This window comes from Festucalex cinctus, chromosome 20, assembly GCF_051991245.1.
Source record: "Festucalex cinctus isolate MCC-2025b chromosome 20, RoL_Fcin_1.0, whole genome shotgun sequence".
Classification (NCBI taxonomy): domain Eukaryota; kingdom Metazoa; phylum Chordata; class Actinopteri; order Syngnathiformes; family Syngnathidae; genus Festucalex; species Festucalex cinctus.
Genome location: NC_135430.1, coordinates 2,130,790 through 2,154,255, shown reverse-complemented (window position 1 = coordinate 2,154,255; position 23,466 = coordinate 2,130,790). Strand labels below are relative to the sequence as shown.

At 39.0% G+C, this 23,466-nt stretch overlaps 1 protein-coding gene across 1 annotated transcript in view; it reads left to right on the top strand.

The window, feature by feature from the left end:
• Positions 1-23,466, top strand: part of fam162a (family with sequence similarity 162 member A) — a 92,369-nt gene that overhangs the window by 2,202 nt on the left and 66,701 nt on the right. Inside the window, exons 2-3 of the mRNA XM_077509374.1 lie at positions 5,214-5,315; positions 5,755-5,869. Coding sequence (XP_077365500.1) covers positions 5,214-5,315; positions 5,755-5,869 — 217 coding nt within the window. The remainder of the gene's footprint in view (positions 1-5,213; positions 5,316-5,754; positions 5,870-23,466) is intronic.

The window sequence follows — 23,466 nt, the reverse complement described above, 5'->3', positions numbered from 1 at the left end:
GTCAGCTATCCAGTATTACATACAGATCAGTGGCCCAGCGGACGAGCCGCAGCCGCCATTGTGGCATCACCAGATGCCACAATGGCTGACAGGAATAGGACCATATTTGGATGTCAGTGTTTTTTTTTTTTTTTTTTAAATCAATCTTTATTGTACAAATGTTTTAAACATACACATCTATATGAAAAACAAATATATACATGTGATACGTGACGAAAAATGTTAATGCTGTTGAAATATATTAGATAGATAGATCAGGGGTTCTCTCTCTCTCTCTCTCAGGCAATCTCTTTCTCTCTCTCTCTAGTGTGCATAATGTGACCAATGATGTCCTGCTGGAGTATTTGTAATTTTCAGTGTTCAATAAATTGTTTGAAAACGTATCTCATTCAAATCGTACGATATTTGTTGATAAATGTGTCATTGCATGTCATTCCTGTGTAAGTCACAAGATGTCGCTGTTGCATCTGTTGCATTCGACATGTTGCCTTCGCTCAACAGAGTGCATTACTTGTCTCGTCTTGGCTGTACTGCATTGTATTCTGTGTTCAATAATAATAAACCACCTAACACAAAAAAACAAAAACAAAAAAAAACTCGTGGAACGGTGCCAGGGAGATGCCACAATGGCGGACGAGCCGACACAGCTCAATATACTGAGCTGCATGTAATACTGGATTTTACGCCGGCGCAAGCCGTTTAAGCCACAGAGCTGTCAGCTATCCAGTATTACATACAGATCAGTGGCCCAGCGAGATGCCACAATGGCGGACGAGCCGCAGCCGCCATTGTGGCATCCAAATATGGTCCTATTCCTGTCGGCCATTGTGGCATCTGGTGATGCCACAATGGCGGCTGCGGCTCGTCCGTCATTGTGGCATCTCGCTGGGCCACTGATCTGTTGTAATACTGGATAGCTGACAGCTCTGTGGCTTAAACGGCTTGCGCCGGCGTAAAATCCAGTATTACATGCAGCTCAGTATATTGAGCTGTGTCGGCTCGTCCGCCATTGTGGCATCTCCCTGGCACCGTTCAAATATGGACCGGTCCATGAGTTTTTTTTGTTTTTGTTTTTTTGTGTTAGGTGGTTTATTATTATTGAACACAGAATACAATGCAGTACAGCCAAGATGAGACAAGTAATGCACTCTGTTGAGCGAAGGCAACATGTCGAATGCAACAGCGACATCTTGTGACTTACACAGGAATGACATGCAATGACACATTTATAAATAAATATCGTACGATATGAATGAGATACGTTTTCAAACAATTTATTTAACACTGAAAATTAAAAATACTCAAGCAGGACATCATTGGTCACATTATGCACACGAGAGAGAAAGAGATTGAGAGAGAACCCATTATCTATCTAATATATTTCTACAGCATTAACATTTTTCGTAACGTATCGCACATGTATATATTTATCTTTCATATAGATGTCTATGTTTGAAACATTTGTACAATAAAGATTGATAAAAAAACAAAACAAAAAACACTTTGGCATCCAAATATGGTCCTATTCCTGTCGGCCATTGTGGCATCACCAGATGCCAAAATGGCGGACGAGCCGTATAAGGGGAAGTGATGCCGCGGCATACGCGGAAGTGAAGTCGCTGGTGCCGCGGCATACGCGGAAGTGACGTCACCGATGCCACGACAGCTGCCGCTGCCGCCAAATGCGCTAGCTTTTACTGGTCTGTAAAGAGATGGCGAGTTACTGGGGGGTTTTGTGAGTCAGATGAACTAATTACATAATCATAGTCCAGACAATCTGCATTCTTATACATTGCTAGTCCATAGTTTGCTTAAACCTCCATATACACTAAAATATTTTGATGCAATCATGAAAAGACTACATTACACAATGTAGATTCATCCTCTTTTTGTTGTGTTGCTATACCTATTCTCTTTTGTTGATTCTCTTTTGTGGTTGGTTTAAAAAAAAAAAACTAATACAAAATAATCACAAAACAGACTAGAATGTAGTCTTGAATTTTTCCAAAGTTTTGTCAAAACGCTTATAGTATATATAGGAGGCATAAATGACCATCAAAAACAAGATGATACATTCTGATCTCTCATCTCCCTTACTTTTTACAGGTGTGCCAACTTCACACCAAATGCCAACTCAAAGGTGTGTGTGGTTGGCATAGATGAAAAAGCTGGTGAGCCATCACGATTTGCATGGAACCAGGACAAGACTTTTCTAAGCCACCTCAGCCATGCACCCAAAAGAAAAAAAAAAGCAATGATTCCATTTCCTACCAGTGTTCAAGAGGAAGAAGAAACATCAATGTTTATCTTGTAATGCTTCAACTATTTAAAAAAAGAATCCTGTTTAATAAAAGATCCTGTTCAATAAAGAATTTTGTGTACACTACAAATAATGAAATTTTACATTAATTACTTACCTAGTGATGTAGATGGTATCATCATAGAGACTCTCTGCGATAATCTCGTCAGATTTAGGCAGCTTGGCCTTATTTCCACGCACATTCCACATCCGTGCGCGACATAAATACTATGGTTTTTAACTATAGTATTTATTATGTATGCTTTTTTATGTTTGATTTTAATGCCTTTATTGATTTAATGCCTTTTTGCATACTTGCTCGTATGCCATTGAATTGCCCCTCGGGGACAAATAAAGTTTTTGAATTTGAATTGAAAAAAAAAAAAAAAAAACACATTTTTCTCCACCCAAATCAGTAAAGCTGCCATATGGTGGCTCTTGTCTTTGCCAAGTGGGTACTGGCATGTGCTGTACTTCACCTGCTGACTTTCTACGTGCACCTGTATTGAGAAGAACTACATCCCTTACACCAACCCTAACTTTTTAAACATCACATTTGCAATAGCCCAGGGAGGGCTTATCATTAACCAGAACATGGAACCTGCTAAAGAACGTGGCATAATAATTTTATATACCTGGACAAGATATGAAAGGCCAGGGAATGTGGTGGCAACAACCATAACGATCATGGTACACTGAAAGCTAGTCCTGGTCCATAGCCTAATGCATCTTACTGCTCTTGCATTTATGATTAAATGGATGGATGGATGGATGGACCATCCTAACCAATGGTATGGAGACTGAGCAGGCAGACTCTTGTTTTCGTTGTGTCACACAAATGTTTATATTAGCACTCCTCAACGACAGACGGGTCGCGCACACAAGTTTTGCATCGTGTATTAGTCCCTAATCATGGGTTCAAAGAAAGCAAGTGCATTTTGTTTTTGTTTTTTTTCATCATTTTAGATAGGATATCTTCTATTAAAATAAAACTAGTGTCTATTTCTACCCTTTTTTATTTATGGTAAACAGTATACAGTGCAGTTTATGGTGTAAAATAGTAAAAAAAAAAAAAAACTTGGAAAAAGTTTTTTGGACTTGGAACGGATTAAAATTATTTACATTAATTATAATGGGAAAAATTGTTTCGGATTTCGAACAATTCGCTTTTGGAACAGCATTCTGGAATGGATTATGTTTGAAAACCAAGGTTTGACTGTATTGTTGACAGCACTTAACGTAATGAGATATCTTTAGGTTAACCGTAGAATGCAATATGTTGCACTGCTGGGAAACCTGATGTTCCTGTAAATCGCTAGTTTTGTCATGGGTATTAACTCCAAACACTGCCAACAAAACACAAATAGTGCTGTTTAGGCCACATAACACTCAGTGAATCAATTGCCAATGTGACATGCTGTAATAATATAGAATATAAAGCCAACACAACATGGAAACGTTTCTCTAATTAAAAAGTGACAGTGACTGGAAAACAATTTCTGTCTTTTGTTCTGTCAGTCTATTAGTTTCGCTACACGTACATCCGTTAGCAAGCTTTGTGATGCTTCTCTCTGTTCCATCGGTTTCAGGATATTGACAAAATAATTTTTTTTTTTCAGTTTGAGCCTCTTTTACGTTCGTTCGGATCTTTCTTTTCTATCTGGAAATTGGGAAGAGTTGAAAGGAAGTTTACAAGCGTACACATTAGGGCTGCACGATATTGGAAAAACATGCGATATGCAATATAGTTTCTGAATATAGTGATATCAATATTATTGAGATATTTAACATGTACCTAAAGAAATGACATTTTTATTAGGGATGCACGATAATGCTATTTTCAGCCGATACCAATAATTTAGACGTGTCGATAACCGATAAGTAAGCCGATAATCGTTTGCAAAATTAACGAATACAAATATATACTTTCGAGTCCTATTGTAAGTCTAACAAATACATTGAAACATTGTATAAACTTTGCACAATGTTTCAATGTATGTAAAGCACCATGAAGCTAAATTTTATTGATATGAGCCACAACAGATGGACCAACGTGGCATGTCTAATTACTGCTGGATTTCTATATTATCTGGTTTATCTGGATGAAATCAAATTGCCGATAATCATCGGCCACCGATATTATCGTGCATCCCTAATTTTTATTATCTAATGAACAAATTACATTTTTGCCATGCGGCAAAATAATCAAACTCAATGTATTCTTAATGAATTGCAATTACCTTTCGATAATGTTCAACTATTGGATGGCAGTGCACATTTTCGTTATTTACACTGTGTTCCAACTATGTTTTGCACTTGCATTATTAGGGTTGGACCACCCATGTAACTAGGGGCATGGAAACCAAATAAAAAGAGAGGGTGAGGAGGGGATTTTTTCAGAGTGCAGTAGTGAATTGTATCAATCAGTTCCTCTCCTCTCTCCTAGTGAGCTTTGAACTGAGTGTCTTCTCTCCTTTTTTGTCAGGTTTAATAAATGTCAAACAGGTAAACCTGACAGTCTGACTGGTCAAATTCAGATAAGAGCAGAAAATTCCATATCAAACTCATTGCATGTCTTTGCGATATGCATATTGCATAGGCCAATCTTGCGATATCAATATTTTTTCGATATATTGTGCAGCCCTGGTACACATGCGTCTTGTTCGAGCTTCACAATTATGTTTTTTGCCTATACACTCCATTCGGACAATTAAAAATGGCACAAAGTGCTCCTGTCGTTTTGTCACTTTGGGCTGAAAGCTGTTTAAACAATGCTTGCCCTCCTTCCTCCCTTTAGTTTTTCCTTTGGTCTCTTGAGATCCCCTTAATTTGTTTATTGCCCGTAAAGATACCAGGGACAAAACTTATGGAACAGTGCATTCATTCTAGGACTGTATACCATTTTTGTGCACAGGTCTGAGGTGCAGACCGGTTACGGAAGCATGGAGCCTCAGGGGAATGTGTAATAAACCGCAGGAGGCCAAAGCAGAGCCTCCAGCCGCAGTTCCAGCAGAAAGTAACACGCACACAATGCACGCATACACACTAAGGCTGGGCAATATGTCGGGAAAAAATATTGATATCGCATATATGCATATCTCAAAGGCCTGTAATAAATTTTATATTGAAGTGTATGCTTTTATTTGAATGTGACCATTCAGACACAAACTTAAATGTGAATCACCATCCAATAGTTGAACATTATGTAGGGTGATTACAATTAACGAAGAATATATTGAGCTTGCATACTTTGCTTTGTTATTCTTTCATTTGATAATAAAAATGTTATGTCTTTAGGTACATGTTAAATATCACAATATCGATATATTGCAGTGTTCAACAATTATATCGCATATTGCACGTCTTTCCAATATTGTGCAGCCTTATACATGCGCACACGCACCCCTCCTCGAACACACGCAAACACACACACATGACGCATGGTATTTTGGCAGCCAGCCCTCGTCTCGGCTTCAAGATCCCCGGCTACAGTCCCTCCAAGCTGGACAAAAAGATGCTGCTGTGGTCAGGACGTTACAAGACAGCCGACCAAATCCCTGAGCTGGTGTCGTAAGTGGACTCATTCCCTTTGTTTGTAGTCTGTCCGTGAGCAACATCACAGGATAGGGGTGGCGCGTCATTCAGGGGTAATTGTGCTGCTTCCCGAGATGCTGCCATGATACGTCTCAAATAGGGGTGGGAGAAAAAAATCGATATCGCAATATATTGTTGCACTCTCTGTTGCAATAAATTATCGATACACTGAAGGTAGATATCGATGTAATGTGTCCAGTTGTGCACTGTTATTATAAATGTTTATGCACTTTAATTTGTCTCACTTTACAATGTTTACAGTTAAAAGGATTATTATTATTATTAATTCAATCGCTGGTGTAATAACCTTATTTATTGATTGATTGAATTTTTATTTTATTATTATTATTATTATTATTATTATTATTATTAATTCAATCTCCGGTGTAATAAACTTATTTATTGATTGATTGATTGATTTTTATTTTTTATTTTATTTTTATTAGGGCCCGAGCAGCGACCGCTGCGAGGTCCCTATTGTTTTTGTAAAAATTATAATTATTATTATTAGGGCCCGAGCACTGACCGCTGCGAGGTCCCTATTGTTTTTCGATCGGATTATTATTATTATTATTATTATTATTATTATTATTATTAGGGCCCGAGCAGCGGCAGCACCGGCGGCGGTGCCGCTGCAAGGCCCTATTGTTTTTGTAGGAATTCTTCTTATTATTAGGGCCCGAGCAGCGACCGCTGCGAGGTCCCTATTGTTCCTGAAGGAATTCTTATTATTAGGGCCCGAGCAGCGGCGGCACCGGCGGCGGTGCCGCTGCGAGGCCCTATTGTTTTTGTAGGAATTCTTCTTATTAGGGCCCGAGCAGCGGCGGCACCGGCGGCGGTGCCGCTGCGAGGCCCTATTGTTTTTGTAGGAATTCTTCTTATTATTAGGGCCCGAGCAGCGGCGGCGGCGGTGCCGCTGCGAGGCCCTATTGTTTTTATAGGAATTCTTCTTATTAGGGCCCGAGCAGCGACCGCTGCGAGGTCCCTATTGTTCCTGAAGGAATTCTTATTATTAGGGCCCGAGCAGCGGCGGCGGCGGTGCCGCTGCGAGGCCCTATTGTTTTTGTAGGAATTCTTCTTATTATTATTATTAGGGCCCGAGCAGCGACCGCTGCGAGGTCCCTATTGTTTTTCAAGGAATTCTTATTATTCTTCTTCTTTTTATTTGTTATTATTCTTTTCCGCAAACAATCACATTTTTGAGACACTAAACGTGAACGAAAACTCACCAAACTTTACACACACGTCAGGCCTGGCGAAAAATTTGATATTTTAAAGTCGCCATAGGTGATAACAGAAAAATGGCTCCATAGCGCCACCTACATAGGTTAAACAGATCCCTGGCCCGCTACGATTGTCCGACGGCTATGAAAATTGTGTGGCACCTGTAGCACATCCAGATGAACAAAAACCTCTTTGATGTGTGTACCCTAAAATAGACAGGAAGTGAGATATGAGTATTTAAATGTCCAATTTTGGCCAATTTTTGCACATTTACAGGGGTCATACTTTTGCCTGCTTCTCCTACACGGTTAATCCAATTGACTTCAAACTTGGGATGTACCATCTCAAGACCTGGGACAACACCATGGTAAAAAATCTAAAGTTTTCGACATACTATATGACGGCAGTGGGGCATCAAATTTAGAGTTTCAAAACTCTTACTAAACGTAGTATTGCCCGTTGTATGTTTAACCTAGAGCTATGAAAATTGGTACACATATGTAACAGACTATGACCTACAAAAAAGTCTGTTGGTGCCATATGCTAAACCCAACTGGAAGTCCGCCAGAGGCGGGGCATCAAATTTGGAGTTTCAAAATTCTTACTTAATGAAGCATTCCCGGCTGTACGTTTCACCTAGAGTTACCAAAATTTAAAGACATATGTAACAGCCCTCAAGGTACAAAAAACTCTTTTTGAACCATATGCTAAACCTAACAGAAAGTCCACCATTTTGATTTACTTTGGAACGTGTTCCCATTTTTTTGGCCATTTCATAGGGGTCCTATTTTAACGAACTCCTCTTACAGAGTTTATCCGATCATCTTCAAACTTGGTGTGATTCATCTTAAGATGTTGAAGATGAAAAGTTATTGAAAGCTTTTTATTTCGCTGCACGCTGTTGTCGTGGCATGCACTTGTTTGCAAAGGAAAAAAATTCTTCTTAATGAAGAATTCTCAGTTGTACGAAGCAGCTAGAGCTACGAAAATTTGTAGACATATGTAACAGCCCACGATGTACAAAAAAAGTCTCTTGCTGCTTTGTGCTAAACCCAACAGGAAGTCCCGCAAGGGCCGGGCATCACTTTTTGAGCTAAAAAACTCCTCTTTAACGAAGCATTCCCGGTTGTACCTTTCACCTAGCGCTATGATAATTTGGAGGCATACATAAGAGCCCACGATGTACAAAAAAGTCTTTTAGAACCATATGCTAAGCCAAACAGGAAGTCCGGCATTTTGATTTACTTTGCTATTTGTAGCCATTTTTTGGGGGCCTTTTATAGGCCTCATATTTTCTACAAAACTTATCAGATTGTCTTCATTCTTTGGCATGTTTCATCTGAAGTATTGCCGGTTATACGTTTAATCTAGAGCTACGAAAATTGGTACACATATGTAACAGACTATGATCTACAAAAAAGCCTGTTGGTGCCATATGCTAAACCTAACAGGAAGTCCGCCAGAGGCAGGGCATCAAATTTTGCATTTCAAAATTTTTACTTAATGAAGCATTTCCGGCTGTACGTTTCACCTAGAGTGACCAAAATTTGAAGACATATGTAACAGCCCTCGAGGTACAAAAAACTCTTTTTGAACCATATGCTAAACCTAACAGGAAGTCTGCCATTTTGATTTACTTTGGAACATGTTGCCATTTTTTTGGCCATTTCATAGGGGTCTTATTTTAACGAACTCCTCCTACAGAGTTTATCCGATCATCTTCAAACTTGGTGTGATTCATCTTAAGATGTTGACGATGAAAAGTTATTGAAAGCTTTTTATTTCGTCGCACGCTGTTGTCGTGGCATGCACTGTTGGCAAAGGAAAAAAAAATCCTTCTTAATGCAGCGTTCCCAGTTGGACGAAGCAGCTCGAGCTACAAAAATTTGTAGACATATGTACACATTTGTCCACATATATATATTTACATATGCATGTAAAAAAATTATGTCAGGCTAAACTAAATGGTTGATTAGGCCCCACACATTCTCACCTTACCATACCCGGCCCTCTTTGCAAAAGGTTTGAACACTCCTGGCCTAAACCTAGGTGTATACTCAAACTATGCACGCACATAAAGCCTGGAACAAAATGTGTAATTTAGAGGGTTCTTGTTTTGTTTTTTGTATTCCTTATATTTCATGTCATTATACTTGACACACTATTTTTACTACTCACTGAATCAGTTATAAGAACATTTAATTGATACAATCCAATCACATCCTAGAGAATTGAAAACACATTCAATCATGAGGTTGTTAAGACACATTTACTTCTGTAGCACTTAACCACAAACAAGTTGCGACATCCCCTGATCTAACCCTCCAACCGGGCAAGGAAAAACTTTCAGGGGTCATATTTTAACGAACCCCTCCTACAAAATTTATCCGACTGTCTTCAAACTTGGTGTGTTTCATCTTAAGATGTTTAAGATGCAAAGTAATCGAAAGTTTTTTATTTTGTAACACGCTGTTGCCATAGCAATGCATTGTTTGTCAAGTGCTGCTTTTTTTTTTTATACACATGAAAACTCATGGAACTTTGCAAACACATCAGACTTGTCATGAACATGAATTTTCAGAGATTTATTGTGCAATTTGAAATAAATAGCGCCCTCTAGACCTTTTTATGAAGCATTTCCGATTGTATGATTATGCTAGACCTACAAAAAAGTATTATGTAGCCATTTGCCAAACCAAAGAGGAAGTCCGCTATTTTGATTTTATTTTGGGAATTATACATAATTTTTGGCCTTCTTCATTAAACTTTGCACAGACAAGGCATGGAAAAAACTAACATTTTAAATGGTCCTTGTTCCATGTAACAGTACCCCAACGTGCCAGTACCCTGACGTGCAAGTAACCCAACGTTGTGCTCAATAGCGCCCTCTATGCATTTTTATGGAGCATTTCCAATTGTATGATTCAAGCGATACACAACTAAAGATGACTTGACCTAGATTTGTGAAAACTGGGAGGCATACCTATTAGCTTAAGACCTACAAAAAGTATTCTGTAGCCGTATGCTAAACCTAAAAGGAAGTCCGCCATTTTGAATTTATTTTGGGAATTGCGCACCATATTTTGCGTTTTGATTAAACTTTGCACACACAAGGCTTCTCAAAAACATTTTAGATGGTCCTTGTCCTATTTGACAGTACCCCAACGTGCCAGTACCCCGACGTGCAAGTACCCCAACGTGGCACGCCTTTGCTGTAGCGATGCATTGTTTGCAAAGAATTTTTTTTTTTTATATGATTCAGCTAGATGTGTGAATATTGGGAGGCATACCTATCAGCCGAATACCTCGACAAAGCATTCCATAGCAATGTGAACAAACACAAAAAGCATGGCAAAACATTTACAATTTAGACGGTTTCTTATGAAACAGTACCCTAACGTGCCAGTACCCCGACGTGCAAATACCCCAACGTGGCACGGGTTGCGAGGGCCCTTTATAGCTGCTCGCAGCTCTAGTTATTCTTATTATTATTATTATTATTCTCCGCAAACGATCACATTTTTGAGACACTAAACGTGACCGAAAACTCACCAAACTTTACACGCACATCAGGCCTGGCGAAAAATTTGATATTTTAAAGTCGCCACACATGATAACAGAAAAATGGCTCCTTAGCGCCCGCTACATAGGTTAAACGGATCCCTGTCCCGCTACGATTGTCCGACGGCTATGAAAATTGTGTGGCACCTGTAGCACATCCCAATGAACAAAAACCTCTTTGAAGTGTGTACCCTAAAATAGACAGAAAGTGAGGTATGAGTATTTAAATGTCCAATTTTTGCACATTTACAGGGGTCATACTTTTGCCCGCTTCTCCTACACGGTTAACCCGATTGACTTCAAACTTGGGATGTACCATCGCAACACCTGGGACAACATCATTGTGAAAAATGAAAGGTTTTTGATATACTATATGACGGCGGCGGCGCATCAAATTTAGAGTTTAAAAATTCTTACTTCACGAAGCATTGCCGGTTGTACGTTTAATCTAGAGCTACGAAAATTGGTACACATATGTAACAGGCTATGACCTACAAAAAACTCTTTTTGAACCATATGCTAAACCTAACAGGAAGTCCGCCATTTTGATTTACTTTGAAACGTGTTGCCATTTTTTTGGCCATTTCATAGGGGTCTTATTTTAACGAACTCCTCCTATAGAGTTTATCCGATCATCTTCAAACTTGGTGTGATTCATCTTAAGATGTTGACGATGAAAATTTATTGAAAGCTTTTTATTTCGTCGCACGCTGTTGTCGTGGCATGCACTTGTTTGCAAAGGAAAAAAAATCCTTCTTAATGAAGCATTCCCAGTTGTACGAAGCAGCTCGAGCTACGAAAATTTGGAGACATATGTAACAGCCCACGATGTACAAAAAAGTCTCTTGGTGCCATGTACTAAACCCAACAGGAAGTCCCCCAGGGGCCGGGCATCACATTTTGTGCAAAAAAAAAAAAAAAAGCCCTCCTCTTTAACGAAGCATTCCCGGTTGTACGTTTCACCTAGAGTTATGATAATTTGGAGGCATACATAAGAGCCCACGATGTACAAAAAAGTCTCTTGGAACCATATGCTGAACTAAACAGAAAGTCTGCCATTTTAATTTACTTTGGTATTTGTAGCCACTTTTTGGGGCCTTTTATAGGGGTCATTTTTTCTGCAAAACTTATCACATCGTCTTCATTCTTTGGCATGTTTCATCTTAAGATATTTAAGATGAAAAGTTATTGAAATTTTTTATTTTGTCACACGCCTTTGCTGTAGCGATGCATTGTTTGCAAAGAATTTTTTTTTTAGAGAGTCTAAACATGGGCAAAAACGCACAAAATATTGCACACAGATCAGATCTCTCACAAACATGAATATTTTATAATTTGTTGTGCAATTTGTAATAAATGGCTCAATAGCGCCGTCTAGATATTTTTATGAAGTATATCCGATTATATTGTTCAGCTAGATGTGTGAATATTGGGAGGCATACCTATCAGCCTAATACCTCCAAAAATTATTCTATAGCCATGTGCCAATCCATTTTGATTTTATTTTAATTGTGCATCATTTTTGGCCTTCCATGAATGTCAAAAACATTTACAATTTAGACGGTTTCCTATGAAACAGTACCCCAACATGCCAGTACCCGGACATGCAAATACCCCAACGTGGCCCGGGTTGCAAGGGCCCTATATAGCTGCTCGCAGCTCTAGTTAGGGCCCGAGCAGCGGCGGCGGCGGTGCCGCTGCGAGGCCCTATTGTTTTTGTAGGAATTCTTATTATTAGGGCCCGAGCAGCGACCGCTGCGAGGTCCCTATTGTTCCTGAAGGAATTCTTATTAGGGCCCGAGCAGCGACCGCTGCGAGGTCCCTATTGTTCCTGAAGGAATTCTTATTAGGGCCCGAGCAGCGACCGCTGCGAGGTCCCTATTGTTCCTGAAGGAATTCTTATTATTATTCTTCTTTTTATTTGTTATTATTCTTTTCCGCAAACAATCACATTTTTGAGACACTAAACGTGAACGAAAACTCACCAAACTTTACACGCAGATCGGGCCTGGCGAAAAATGTTATATTTTAAAGTCGCCATACATGATAACAGAAAAATGGCTCTGTAGCGCCACCTACATAGCTTAAACGGATCCCTGTCCCGCTACGATTGTCCTACGGCTATGAAAATTGTGTGGCACCTGTAGCATATCCAGATGAACAAAAACCTCTTTGATCTGTGTACCCTAAAATAGACAGGAAGTGAGATATGAGTATTTAAATGTCCAATTTTGGCCAATTTTTGCACATTTACAGGGGTCATACTTTTGTCCGCTTCTCCTACACGGTTAATCCGATTGACTTCAAACTTGGGATGTACCATCTCAAGACCTGGGACAACACCATGGTAAAAAATCTAACGTTTTTGACATACTATATGACGGTTTATTAAATTAAATTTACAGTTTCAAAATTCTTACTTAACGAAGCATTGCCGGTGGTACGTTTAACCTAGAGCTATGAAAATTGGTACACATATGTAACAGACTATGATTTACAAAAAAGCCTGTTGGTGCCATATGCTAAACCTAACAGGAAGTCCGCCAGAGGCGAGGCATCAAATTTTGTGTTTCAAAATTCTAACTTAATGAAGCATTCCCGGCTGTACATTTCACCTCGAGTTACCAAAATTTGAAGACATATGTAACAGCCCTCAAGGTACAAAAAACTATTTTTGAACCATATGCTAAACCGAACAGGAAGTCCGCCATTTTGATTAACTTTGGAACGTGTTGCCATTTTTTGGGCCATTTCATAGGGGTCTTATTTTAACGAACTCCTCCTACAGAGTTTATCCGATCATCTCCAAACTTGGTGTGATTCATCTTAAGATGTTGAAGATGAAAAGTTATTGAAAGCTTTTTATTTCGTCGCACGCTGTTCCCGTGGCATGCACAGTTTGCAAAGGAAAAAATTCCTTCTTAATGAAGCATTCCCAGTTGTACGAAGCAGCTAGAGCTACGAAAATTTGGAGACAAATGTAACAGCCCACGATGTACAAAAAAGTCTCTTGGTGCCATGTGCTAAACCCAACAGGAAGTCCCTTGGGGCCGGGCATCACATTTTGAGCTAAAAAAACACCTCTTTAACGAAGCATTCCCGGTTGTACGTTTCACCTAGCGCTATGATAATTTGGAGGCATACATAAGAGCCCACGATGTACAAAAAAGTCTCTTAGAACCATATGCTAAACCAAACAGGAAGTCCGGCATTTTGATTTACGCCTTTTTTAGGGGTCACATTTTAACGAACTCCTACGAAATTTATCCGACTGTCTTCCAACTTGGTGTGTTTCATCTTAAGATGTTTAAGATGCAAAGTTATCGAAAGTTTTTTTTATTTTGTCGCAAGCCGTTCCCATAGCGATGCATTATTTGCCAAGTAAAATGCTTTTTTTTTTTCTTTTTTTTTTGTCTAAACGAGCGAAAACTCATGAAACTTTACACACACATCAGACTTGTCATAAACATGAATATTTTAGAGATTTCTTGTGCAATTTGCAATAAATGGCTCAATAGCGCCCTATAGACATTTTTATGAAGCTTTTGGAAATGTATGATTCAGCTAGATTCGTAAAAATTGGGATACCTATCAGCCTAAGACTGACAAAAAAGTTTCTAAAGCCATATGCTAAACCAAACAGGAAGTCTGCCATTTTGATTTACTTTGCTATTTGTAGCCATTTTTGGGGGCCTTTTATAGGCCTCATATTTTCTACAAAACTTATCAGATTGTCTTCATTCTTTGGCGTGTTTCATCTGAAGATATTTAAGATGAATAGTTATTGAAATTGTTTGTCACGCCTTTGCTCTAGCGATGCATTGTTTGCAAAGAAAATGCTTTTTTTTTTTTTTGAAAGTCTAAACATGAGCGAAAACTCAAAACTTTGCACACAGATCAGACCTCTCAAGAACATGAATATTTTAGAGATTTGTTGTGCAATTTGTAATAAATGGCTCAATAGCGCCCTCTAGACATTTTTTATGAAGTATTTCCGATTATATGATTCAGCTAGATGTGTGAATATTTGGAGGCACACCTATCAGTCTAATACCTACAAAAATTATTCTATAGCCATGTGCCAAACCATTTTGATTTTATTTTGTTAATTGTGCATCATTTTTGGCCTTTCCATGAAACTTTGCAAGCACAAAGCCTGGCAAAAACATTTACAATTTAGACGGTTTCCTATGAAACAGGACCCCAACATGTCAGTACCCCGACGTGCAAGTACCCCAATGTGGCCCAGGTTGCGAGGGCCCTTTATAGCTGCTCGCAGCTCTAGTTAGGGCCCGAGCAGCGGCGGCAGCGGTGCCGCTGCGAGGCCCTATTGTTTTTGTAGGAATTCTTCTTCTTATTATTATTATTATTAGGGCCCGAGCAGCGACCGCTGCGAGGTCCCTATTGTTCCTGAAGGAATTCTTATTCTTCTTCTTCTTCTTCTTCTTTTTCTTTGTTATTATTCTTTTCCGCAAACAACCACATTTTTGAGGCACTAAACATGAACGAAAACTCACCAAACTTTACACGCAGATCGGGCCTGGCGAAAAATTTTATATTTTAAAGTCGCCATACATGATAACAGAAAAATGGCTCTGTAGCGCCACCTACATAGGTTTAACGGATCCCTGTCCCGCTACGATTGTCCTATGGCTACGAAAATTGTGTGGCACCTGTAGCACATCCAGATGAACAAAAACCTCTTTGATATGTGTACCCTAAAATAGACAGGAAGTGAGGTATGAGTATTTGAATGTCCAATTTTGGCCCATTTTTGCACATTTACAGGGGTCATACTTTTGCCCGCTTCTCCTACACGGTTAACCCGATTGACTTCAAACTTGGGCTGTACCATCTCAACACCTGGGACAACATCATGGTAAAAAATCTAAAGTTTTTGACATACTATATGACGGTGGCGGGGCATCAAATTTACAGTTTCAAAATTCTTACTTAACAAAGCATTGCCGGTGGTACGTTTAATTGAGAGCCACGAAAATTGGTACACATATGTAACAGACTATGATCTACAAAAAAGCCTGTTGGTGCCATATGCTAAACCTAACAGGAAGTCCGCCAGAGGCGAGGCATCAAATTTTGTGTTTCAAAATTCTTATTTAATGAAGCATTCCCGGCTGTACATTTCACCTAGAGTTACCAACATTTGAAGACATATGTAACAGCCCTCAAGGTACAAAAAACTCTTTTTGAACCATATGCTAAACCGAACAGGAAGTCCGCCATTTTGATTTACTTTGGAACGTGTTGCCATTTTTTGGGCCATTTCATAGGGGTCTTATTTTAACGAACTCCTCCTACAGAGTTTATCCGATCATCTCCAAACTTGGTGTGATTCATCTTAAGATGTTGAAGATGAAAAGTTATTGAAAGCTTTTTATTTCGTCGCACGCTGTTGCCGTGGCATGCACAGTTTGCAAAGGAAAAAATTCCCTCTTAATGAAGCATTCCCAGTTGTACGAAGCAGCGAGAGCTACGAAAATTTAGAGACAAATTTAACAGCCCACGATGTACAAAAAAGTCTCTTGGTGCCATGTGCTAAACCCAACAGGAAGTCCCGTAGGGGCCGGTCATCACATTTTGAGGTAAAAAACTCCTCTTTAACGAAGCATTCCCGGTTGTACGTTTCACCTAGCGCTATGATAATTTAGAGGCATACATAAGAGCCCACGATGTACAAAAAAGTCTCTTGGAACCATCTGCTAAACCTAACAGGAAGTCTGCCATTTTGATTTACTTTGGAACATGTTGCCATTTTTTTGGCCATTTCATAGGGGTCTTATTTTAACGAACTCCTCCTACAGAGTTTATCCGATCATCTTCAAACTTGGTGTGATTCATCTTAAGATGTTGACGATGAAAAGTTATTGAAAGCTTTTTATTTCGTCGCACGCTGTTGTCGTGGCATGCACTGTTGGCAAAGGAAAAAAAAATCCTTCTTAATGCAGCGTTCCCAGTTGGACGAAGCAGCTCGAGCTACAAAAATTTGTAGACATATGTACACATTTGTCCACATATATATATTTACATATGCATGTAAAAAAATTATGTCAGGCTAAACTAAATGGTTGATTAGGCCCCACACATTTTCACCTTACCATACCCGGCCCTCTTTGCAAAAGGTTTGAACACTCCTGGCCTAAACCTAGGTGTATACTCAAACTATGCACGCACATAAAGCCTGGAACAAAATGTGTAATTTAGAGGGTTCTTGTTTTGTTTTTTGTATTCCTTATATTTCATGTCATTATACTTGACACACTATTTTTACTACTCACTGAATCAGTTATAAGAACATTTAATTGATACAATCCAATCACATCCTAGAGAATTGAAAACACATTCAATCATGAGGTTGTTAAGACACATTTACTTCTGTAGCACTTAACCACAAACAAGTTGCGACATCCCCTGATCTAACCCTCCAACCGGGCAAGGAAAAACTTTCAGGGGTCATATTTTAACGAACCCCTCCTACAAAATTTATCCGACTGTCTTCAAACTTGGTGTGTTTCATCTTAAGATGTTTAAGATGCAAAGTAATCGAAAGTTTTTTATTTTGTAACACGCTGTTGCCATAGCAATGCATTGTTTGTCAAGTGCTGCTTTTTTTTTTTATACACATGAAAACTCATGGAACTTTGCAAACACATCAGACTTGTCATGAACATGAATTTTCAGAGATTTATTGTGCAATTTGCAATAAATAGCGCCCTCTAGACCTTTTTATGAAGCATTTCCGATTGTATGATTATGCTAGACCTACAAAAAAGTATTATGTAGCCATTTGCCAAACCAAAGAGGAAGTCCGCTATTTTGATTTTATTTTGGGAATTATACATCATTTTTGGCCTTTTTCATTCAACTTTGCACAGACAAGGCATGGAAAAAACTAACATTTTAAATGGTCCTTGTTCCATGTAACAGTTGTCAAGTGCTGCTTTTTTTTTTTTTTATACACATGAAAACTCATGAAACTTTGCAAACACATCAGACTTGTCATGAACATGAATTTTCAGAGATTTATTGTGCAATTTGCAATAAATAGCGCCCTCTAGACATTTTTATGAAGCATTTCCGATTGTATGATTATGCAAGACCTACAAAAAAGTATTATGTAGCCATTTGCCAAACCAAAGAGGAAGTCCGCTATTTTGATTTTATTTTGGGAATTATACATAATTTTTGGCCTTCTTCATTAAACTTTGCACAGACAAGGCATGGAAAAAACTAACATTTTAAATGGTCCTTGTTCCATGTAACAGTACCCCAACGTGCCAGTACCCTGACGTGCAAGTAACCCAACGTTGTGCTCAATAGCGCCCTCTATGCATTTTTATGGAGCATTTCCAATTGTATGATTCAAGCGATACACAACTAAAGATGACTTGACCTAGATTTGTGAAAACTGGGAGGCATACCTATTAGCTTAAGACCTACAAAAAGTATTCTGTAGCCGTATGCTAAACCTAAAAGGAAGTCCGCCATTTTGAATTTATTTTGGGAATTGCGCACCATATTTTGCGTTTTGATTAAACTTTGCACACACAAGGCTTGTCAAAAACATTTTAGATGGTCCTTGTCCTATTTGACAGTACCCCAACGTGCCAGTACCCCGACGTGCAAGTACCCCAACGTGGCACGCCTTTGCTGTAGCGATGCATTGTTTGCAAAGAATTTTTTTTTTTATATGATTCAGCGAGATGTGTGAATATTGGGAGGCATACCTATCAGCCGAATACCTCGACAAAGCATTCCATAGCAATGTGAACAAACACAAAAAGCATGGCAAAACATTTACAATTTAGACGGTTTCTTATGAAACAGTACCCTAACGTGCCAGTACCCCGACGTGCAAATACCCCAACGTGGCACGGGTTGCGAGGGCCCTTTATAGCTGCTCGCAGCTCTAGTTCTGATTATTCTTCTTCTCCGCAAACAATCGCATTTTTGAGACGCTAAACGTGAACGAAAACTCACCAAACTTTACACGCACATCAGGCCTGGCGAAAAAATTTGATATTTTAAAGTCACCATACATGATAACAGAAAAATGGCTCCATAGCGCCACCTACATAGGTTAAACGGATCCCTGTCCCGCTACGATTGTCCTATGGTGACGAAAATTGTGTGGCACCCGTAGCACATCCAGATGAACAAAAACCTCTTTGATGTGTGTACCCTAAAATAGACAGAAAGTGAGGTATGATCATCTGAATGTCCAGTTTTGCACATTTACAGGGGTCATACTTTTGCCCGCTTCTCCTACACGGTTAACCCGATTGACTTCAAACTTGGGATGGACCATCTCAACACCTGGGACAACATCAATGTAAAAAATCTAAAGTTTTTGATATACTATATGACGGCGGCGACGCATCAAATTTAGAGTTTAAAAATTCTTACTTCACGAAGCATTGCCGGTTGTACGTTTAATCTAGAGCTACGAAAATTGGTACACATATGTAACAGGCTATGACTTACAAAAAAACTCTTTTTGAAGCATATGCTAAACCTGACAGGAAGTCCACCATTTTGATTTATTTTGGAACGTGTTGCCATTTTTTTGGCCATTTCATTGGGGTCTTATTTTAACGAACTCCTCCTACAGTGTTTATCCGATCATCTTCAAACTTGGTGTGATTCATCTTAAGATGTTGAAGATGAAAAGTTATTGAAAGCTTTGTATTTCGTCGCACACTGTTGTCATGGCATGCACTGTTTGCAAAGGAAAAAAAATATACTTAAAGAAGCATTCCCATTTGTACGAAGCAGCAAGAGCTACGAAAATTTGTAGACATATGTAACAGCCCAAGATGTACAAAAAAGTCTCTTGGTGCCCTGTGCTAAACCCAACAGGAAGTCCCCCAGGGGCCGGGCATCACATTTTGAGCTAAAAAAAAAACTCCTCTTTAACAAAGCATACCCGGCTGTACGTTTCACCTAGAGTTACCAAAATTTGTAGAGGTATATAACAGCCCTCGAGGTACAAAAAACTCTTTTTGAACCATATGCTAAACCTAACAGGACGTCCGCCATTTTGATTTACTTTGGAATGTGTTGCCATTTTTTTTTGGCCATTTCATAGGGGTCATATTTTAACAAACTCCTCCTACAGAGTTTATCCGATCATCTTCAAACTTGGTGTGATTCATCTTAAGATGTTGAAAATGAAAAGTTATTGAAAGTTTTTTATTTCGTCACACGCTGTTGTCGTGGCATGCACTTTTTGCAAAGGAAAAAAATCCTTCTTAATGAAGCATTCCCAGTTGTACGAAGCAGCAAGAGCGACGAAAAATTGTAGACATATGTAACAGCCCAGGATGTACAAAAAAGTCTCTTGGTGCCATGTGCTAAACCCAATAGGAAGTCCCGCAGGGGCCGGGCATCACATTTTGAGCTAAAAAAAACTCCTCTTTAACGAAGCATTCCCGGTTGTACGTTTCACCTAGCGCAATGATAATTTGGAGGCATACATAAGAGCCCACGATGTACAAAAAAGTCTCATGGAACCATCTGCTAAACCAAACAGGAAGTCCGCCATTTTGATTTACGTCGGCATTTGTAGCCATTTTTTGTGGCCTTTCTTAGGGGTCATATTTTCACGAACTCCTCGTACAAAATTCATCCGACCGTCTTCAAACTTGGTGTGTTTCATCTTAAGATGTTTAAGATGCAAAGTTATCGAAAGTTTTTTATTTTGTCACATGCTGTTGCCATAGCGATGCATTGTTTGCCAAGTAAAGTGCTGCTTATTTTTTTGGTCTATACATGTGTGAAAACTCATGAAACTTTGCACACACATCAGACTTGTCATGAACATGAATTTTTAGAGATTTCTTGTGCAATTTGCAATAAATCGCGCCCTCTATACATTTTTATGGAGCATTTCCGATTGGATGATTCAAGCGCGAAATAACTAAAGATGACTTGACTTGACCGAGATTTGTGAAAACTCAGAGGCATACCTATTAGTCTAAGACCTACAAAAAGTATTCTGTAGCCGTATGCTAAACCTAAAAGGAAGTCCGCCATTTTGAATTTATTTTGGGAATTGCACACCATATTTTGCGTTTTGATTAAACTTTGCACACACAAGGCTTGTCAAAAACATTTTAGATGGTCCTTGTCCTATTTGACAGTACCCCAACGTGCCAGTACCCCGACGTGCAAGTACCCCAACGTGGCCCGGGTTGCGAGGGCCCTTTATAGCTGCTCGCAGCTCTAGTTAGGGCCCGAGCAGCGACCGCTGCGAGGTCCCTATTGTTTTTCGTTCGAATTATTATTATTATTATTATTATTATTATTATTATTCTCCGTAAACAATCGCATTTTTGAGTACCTAAACATTCACGAAAACTCACCAAACTTTGCACACTCCTCAGGCCCGGCGAAAAGTTTGATATTATGAAGTCGTCATAACAACGCGACTCTATAGCGCCCCCTAGCGTAGAAAAATAAAAACCAAGCCTGGCACGTTTGAGCTAGAGCAACGAAAATTGGCAGGCACGTGTAGCACCCCGAGACGCACAAAAAAGTCTATTGGGACCATGTAGCTAAAATGTACAGGAAATGAGCTATGAATTTTTTTATGTCCAATTTTGGCCTATTTTGGCACATTCACTGTGGTCATGCTTTTTCCCCCTCTGCAAACATTTTTCATCCAATTCACATCAAACTTGGCATTTATCATCTCAAGACCTGAGAGAACAACTGGGCAAAAAGTCTTGCCTTTTCGAAATACTATATGATGGGGGCGGGGCATCAAATATTGTCTTTAAAATTTCATTTGTCCAGAAAGAGCAAATGCTTAATAACTCCCATGTTCAAGCTCCAAAAAATCTCAAACTTCTCAGGCAACGTAATAGTCACGGCCTGAAAACATCTATATGATAAAATTCAGTTATACATATAGCGCCACCTAGTGGTGACAATAAATGTCATACTTTACGTTTTTAGCTACTGCGCTGAGCTCGTTGAAGGGATCCAGTTGAAAGTTGGTCAGAAAAGCCTTAAGATGTTGATCATGCCCAACACCGAATATTGTAACTTTTCGCCAAAGGGCGTGGCCGCTACGGTGCCGCAAAGTCTGAAGATTTTTCGTGACAATAAAAGCTGCATGAACTTGACCGAGATGATCCTATCTTCTCAAAATTTCACACATTTGATGAGAGTCCAGCCCTAAAGACATCTTCGAACTTATATTTCATCTTACTGATAGCGCCACCTAGTGGCAATTTTTTTTCTTACGAATTTTCTTCTACAAACACGTTAACTGGACCTACCTCATAATTGCTCAGATGAGGGTTTCGGCCTTCACGGTGTCACAACACGAAGTTTGTGAGTTTTCGCGAATTGCTGTGGGCGTGGCTAAGCGCTGTTCGCCAAGAAAACAACGCCAGTTTTGAGGGTCTAAACATGCACAGAAACTCATGAAACATGGCACACACATCTGGCCTGGTACAATTAGCAATATTTTATTGTTGATTGTGCTAATTTTACAAAAATGACTCAATAGCGCCCCCTAGAATTTTTTAACGAAGCAGCCCCGATTGTACGTTTAAGCAAGATCTACGAAAATTTTTACGTGTATGAGGGAGCCAAAGACCTACAAAAAAGTCTCTTGGACCCATATGCTAAAATGAACAGGAAGTGAGCTACGAATTTTTGAATGTCCCATTTTTTACGATTTTTGCACATTTTCAGAGGGCATACTTTTGCCCACTTCTCCTACACGTTTTATCCGACTGACTTATGACTTGACCTGGACGATGCCAAGACCTGAGCCAACAACAGACGGAAAAATCTTTACTTTTGGAAATACTATATGATGAGGGCGGGGCATAAAAATTTGTGTTTCGCACTGAAAAAGGATATGCTTAATAACTCCCCGATACATGCTCCAAAAAATCCCAAACTTGACATGTATGTTTATCGTCAAGGCCTGAAGGTATCTCTATGACAACATGCAGTTAAATATGCAGCGCCACCTAGCCCTTGAGGCATGAAAAAAAAATACCCCACTTACGGTATTTTGTACAAAAAATGTAAACTCATTCTAAGTGTGATAACTAAGTCATTTAGGAATATTCTTTTACCTTCCACCACTCAAAATATTCACTGGCATCAGACCTAACCAAACATACATATTTTTGTTATTTAGTTTTATGTATTTTTGATAGCCTCTATGGACATTAAAAGCAATATCGTGAATGAAGGCTATGCTTAATAACTCCCAGGTACATGCTCCAAAAAATCCCATATTTGAAATGTATATTTAGAGTCAAGGCCTGAAGGTATCTCTATGACAAAATTCAGTTATAAATACAGCGCCACCTAGTCCTTGAGGCATAAAAAAAAATGCCTCACTTACGGTATTTTTGCAAAAATTGTAAACTCATTGTAAGTGTGATAACTAAGTCATTTATGAATATTCTTTTACTTTCCACCACTCAATATGTTCACTGGTATCAGACCGATCCAAACATACGTATTTTTTATTTAGTTTTATTTATTTTTTTTATCGCCTCTATGGACAATAAAAGCAACATTGTGCAATGAGTACGAGCGATGATGTGTGTGTATATATACTTTTACGAAAAATACCAATCAGAGCAACTCATTGCCTAAAAAAAAAAAAAAGACGCTGATTTTTGCAGATCTTAACAATCACCAAAACCCATTGAGCTTGACACACTCATCACACCTGGCAAAAAAAAAAAAAAAAAGTCCACATGTTTATCATGCCATTTTCAAAGAAATTCTGCTTC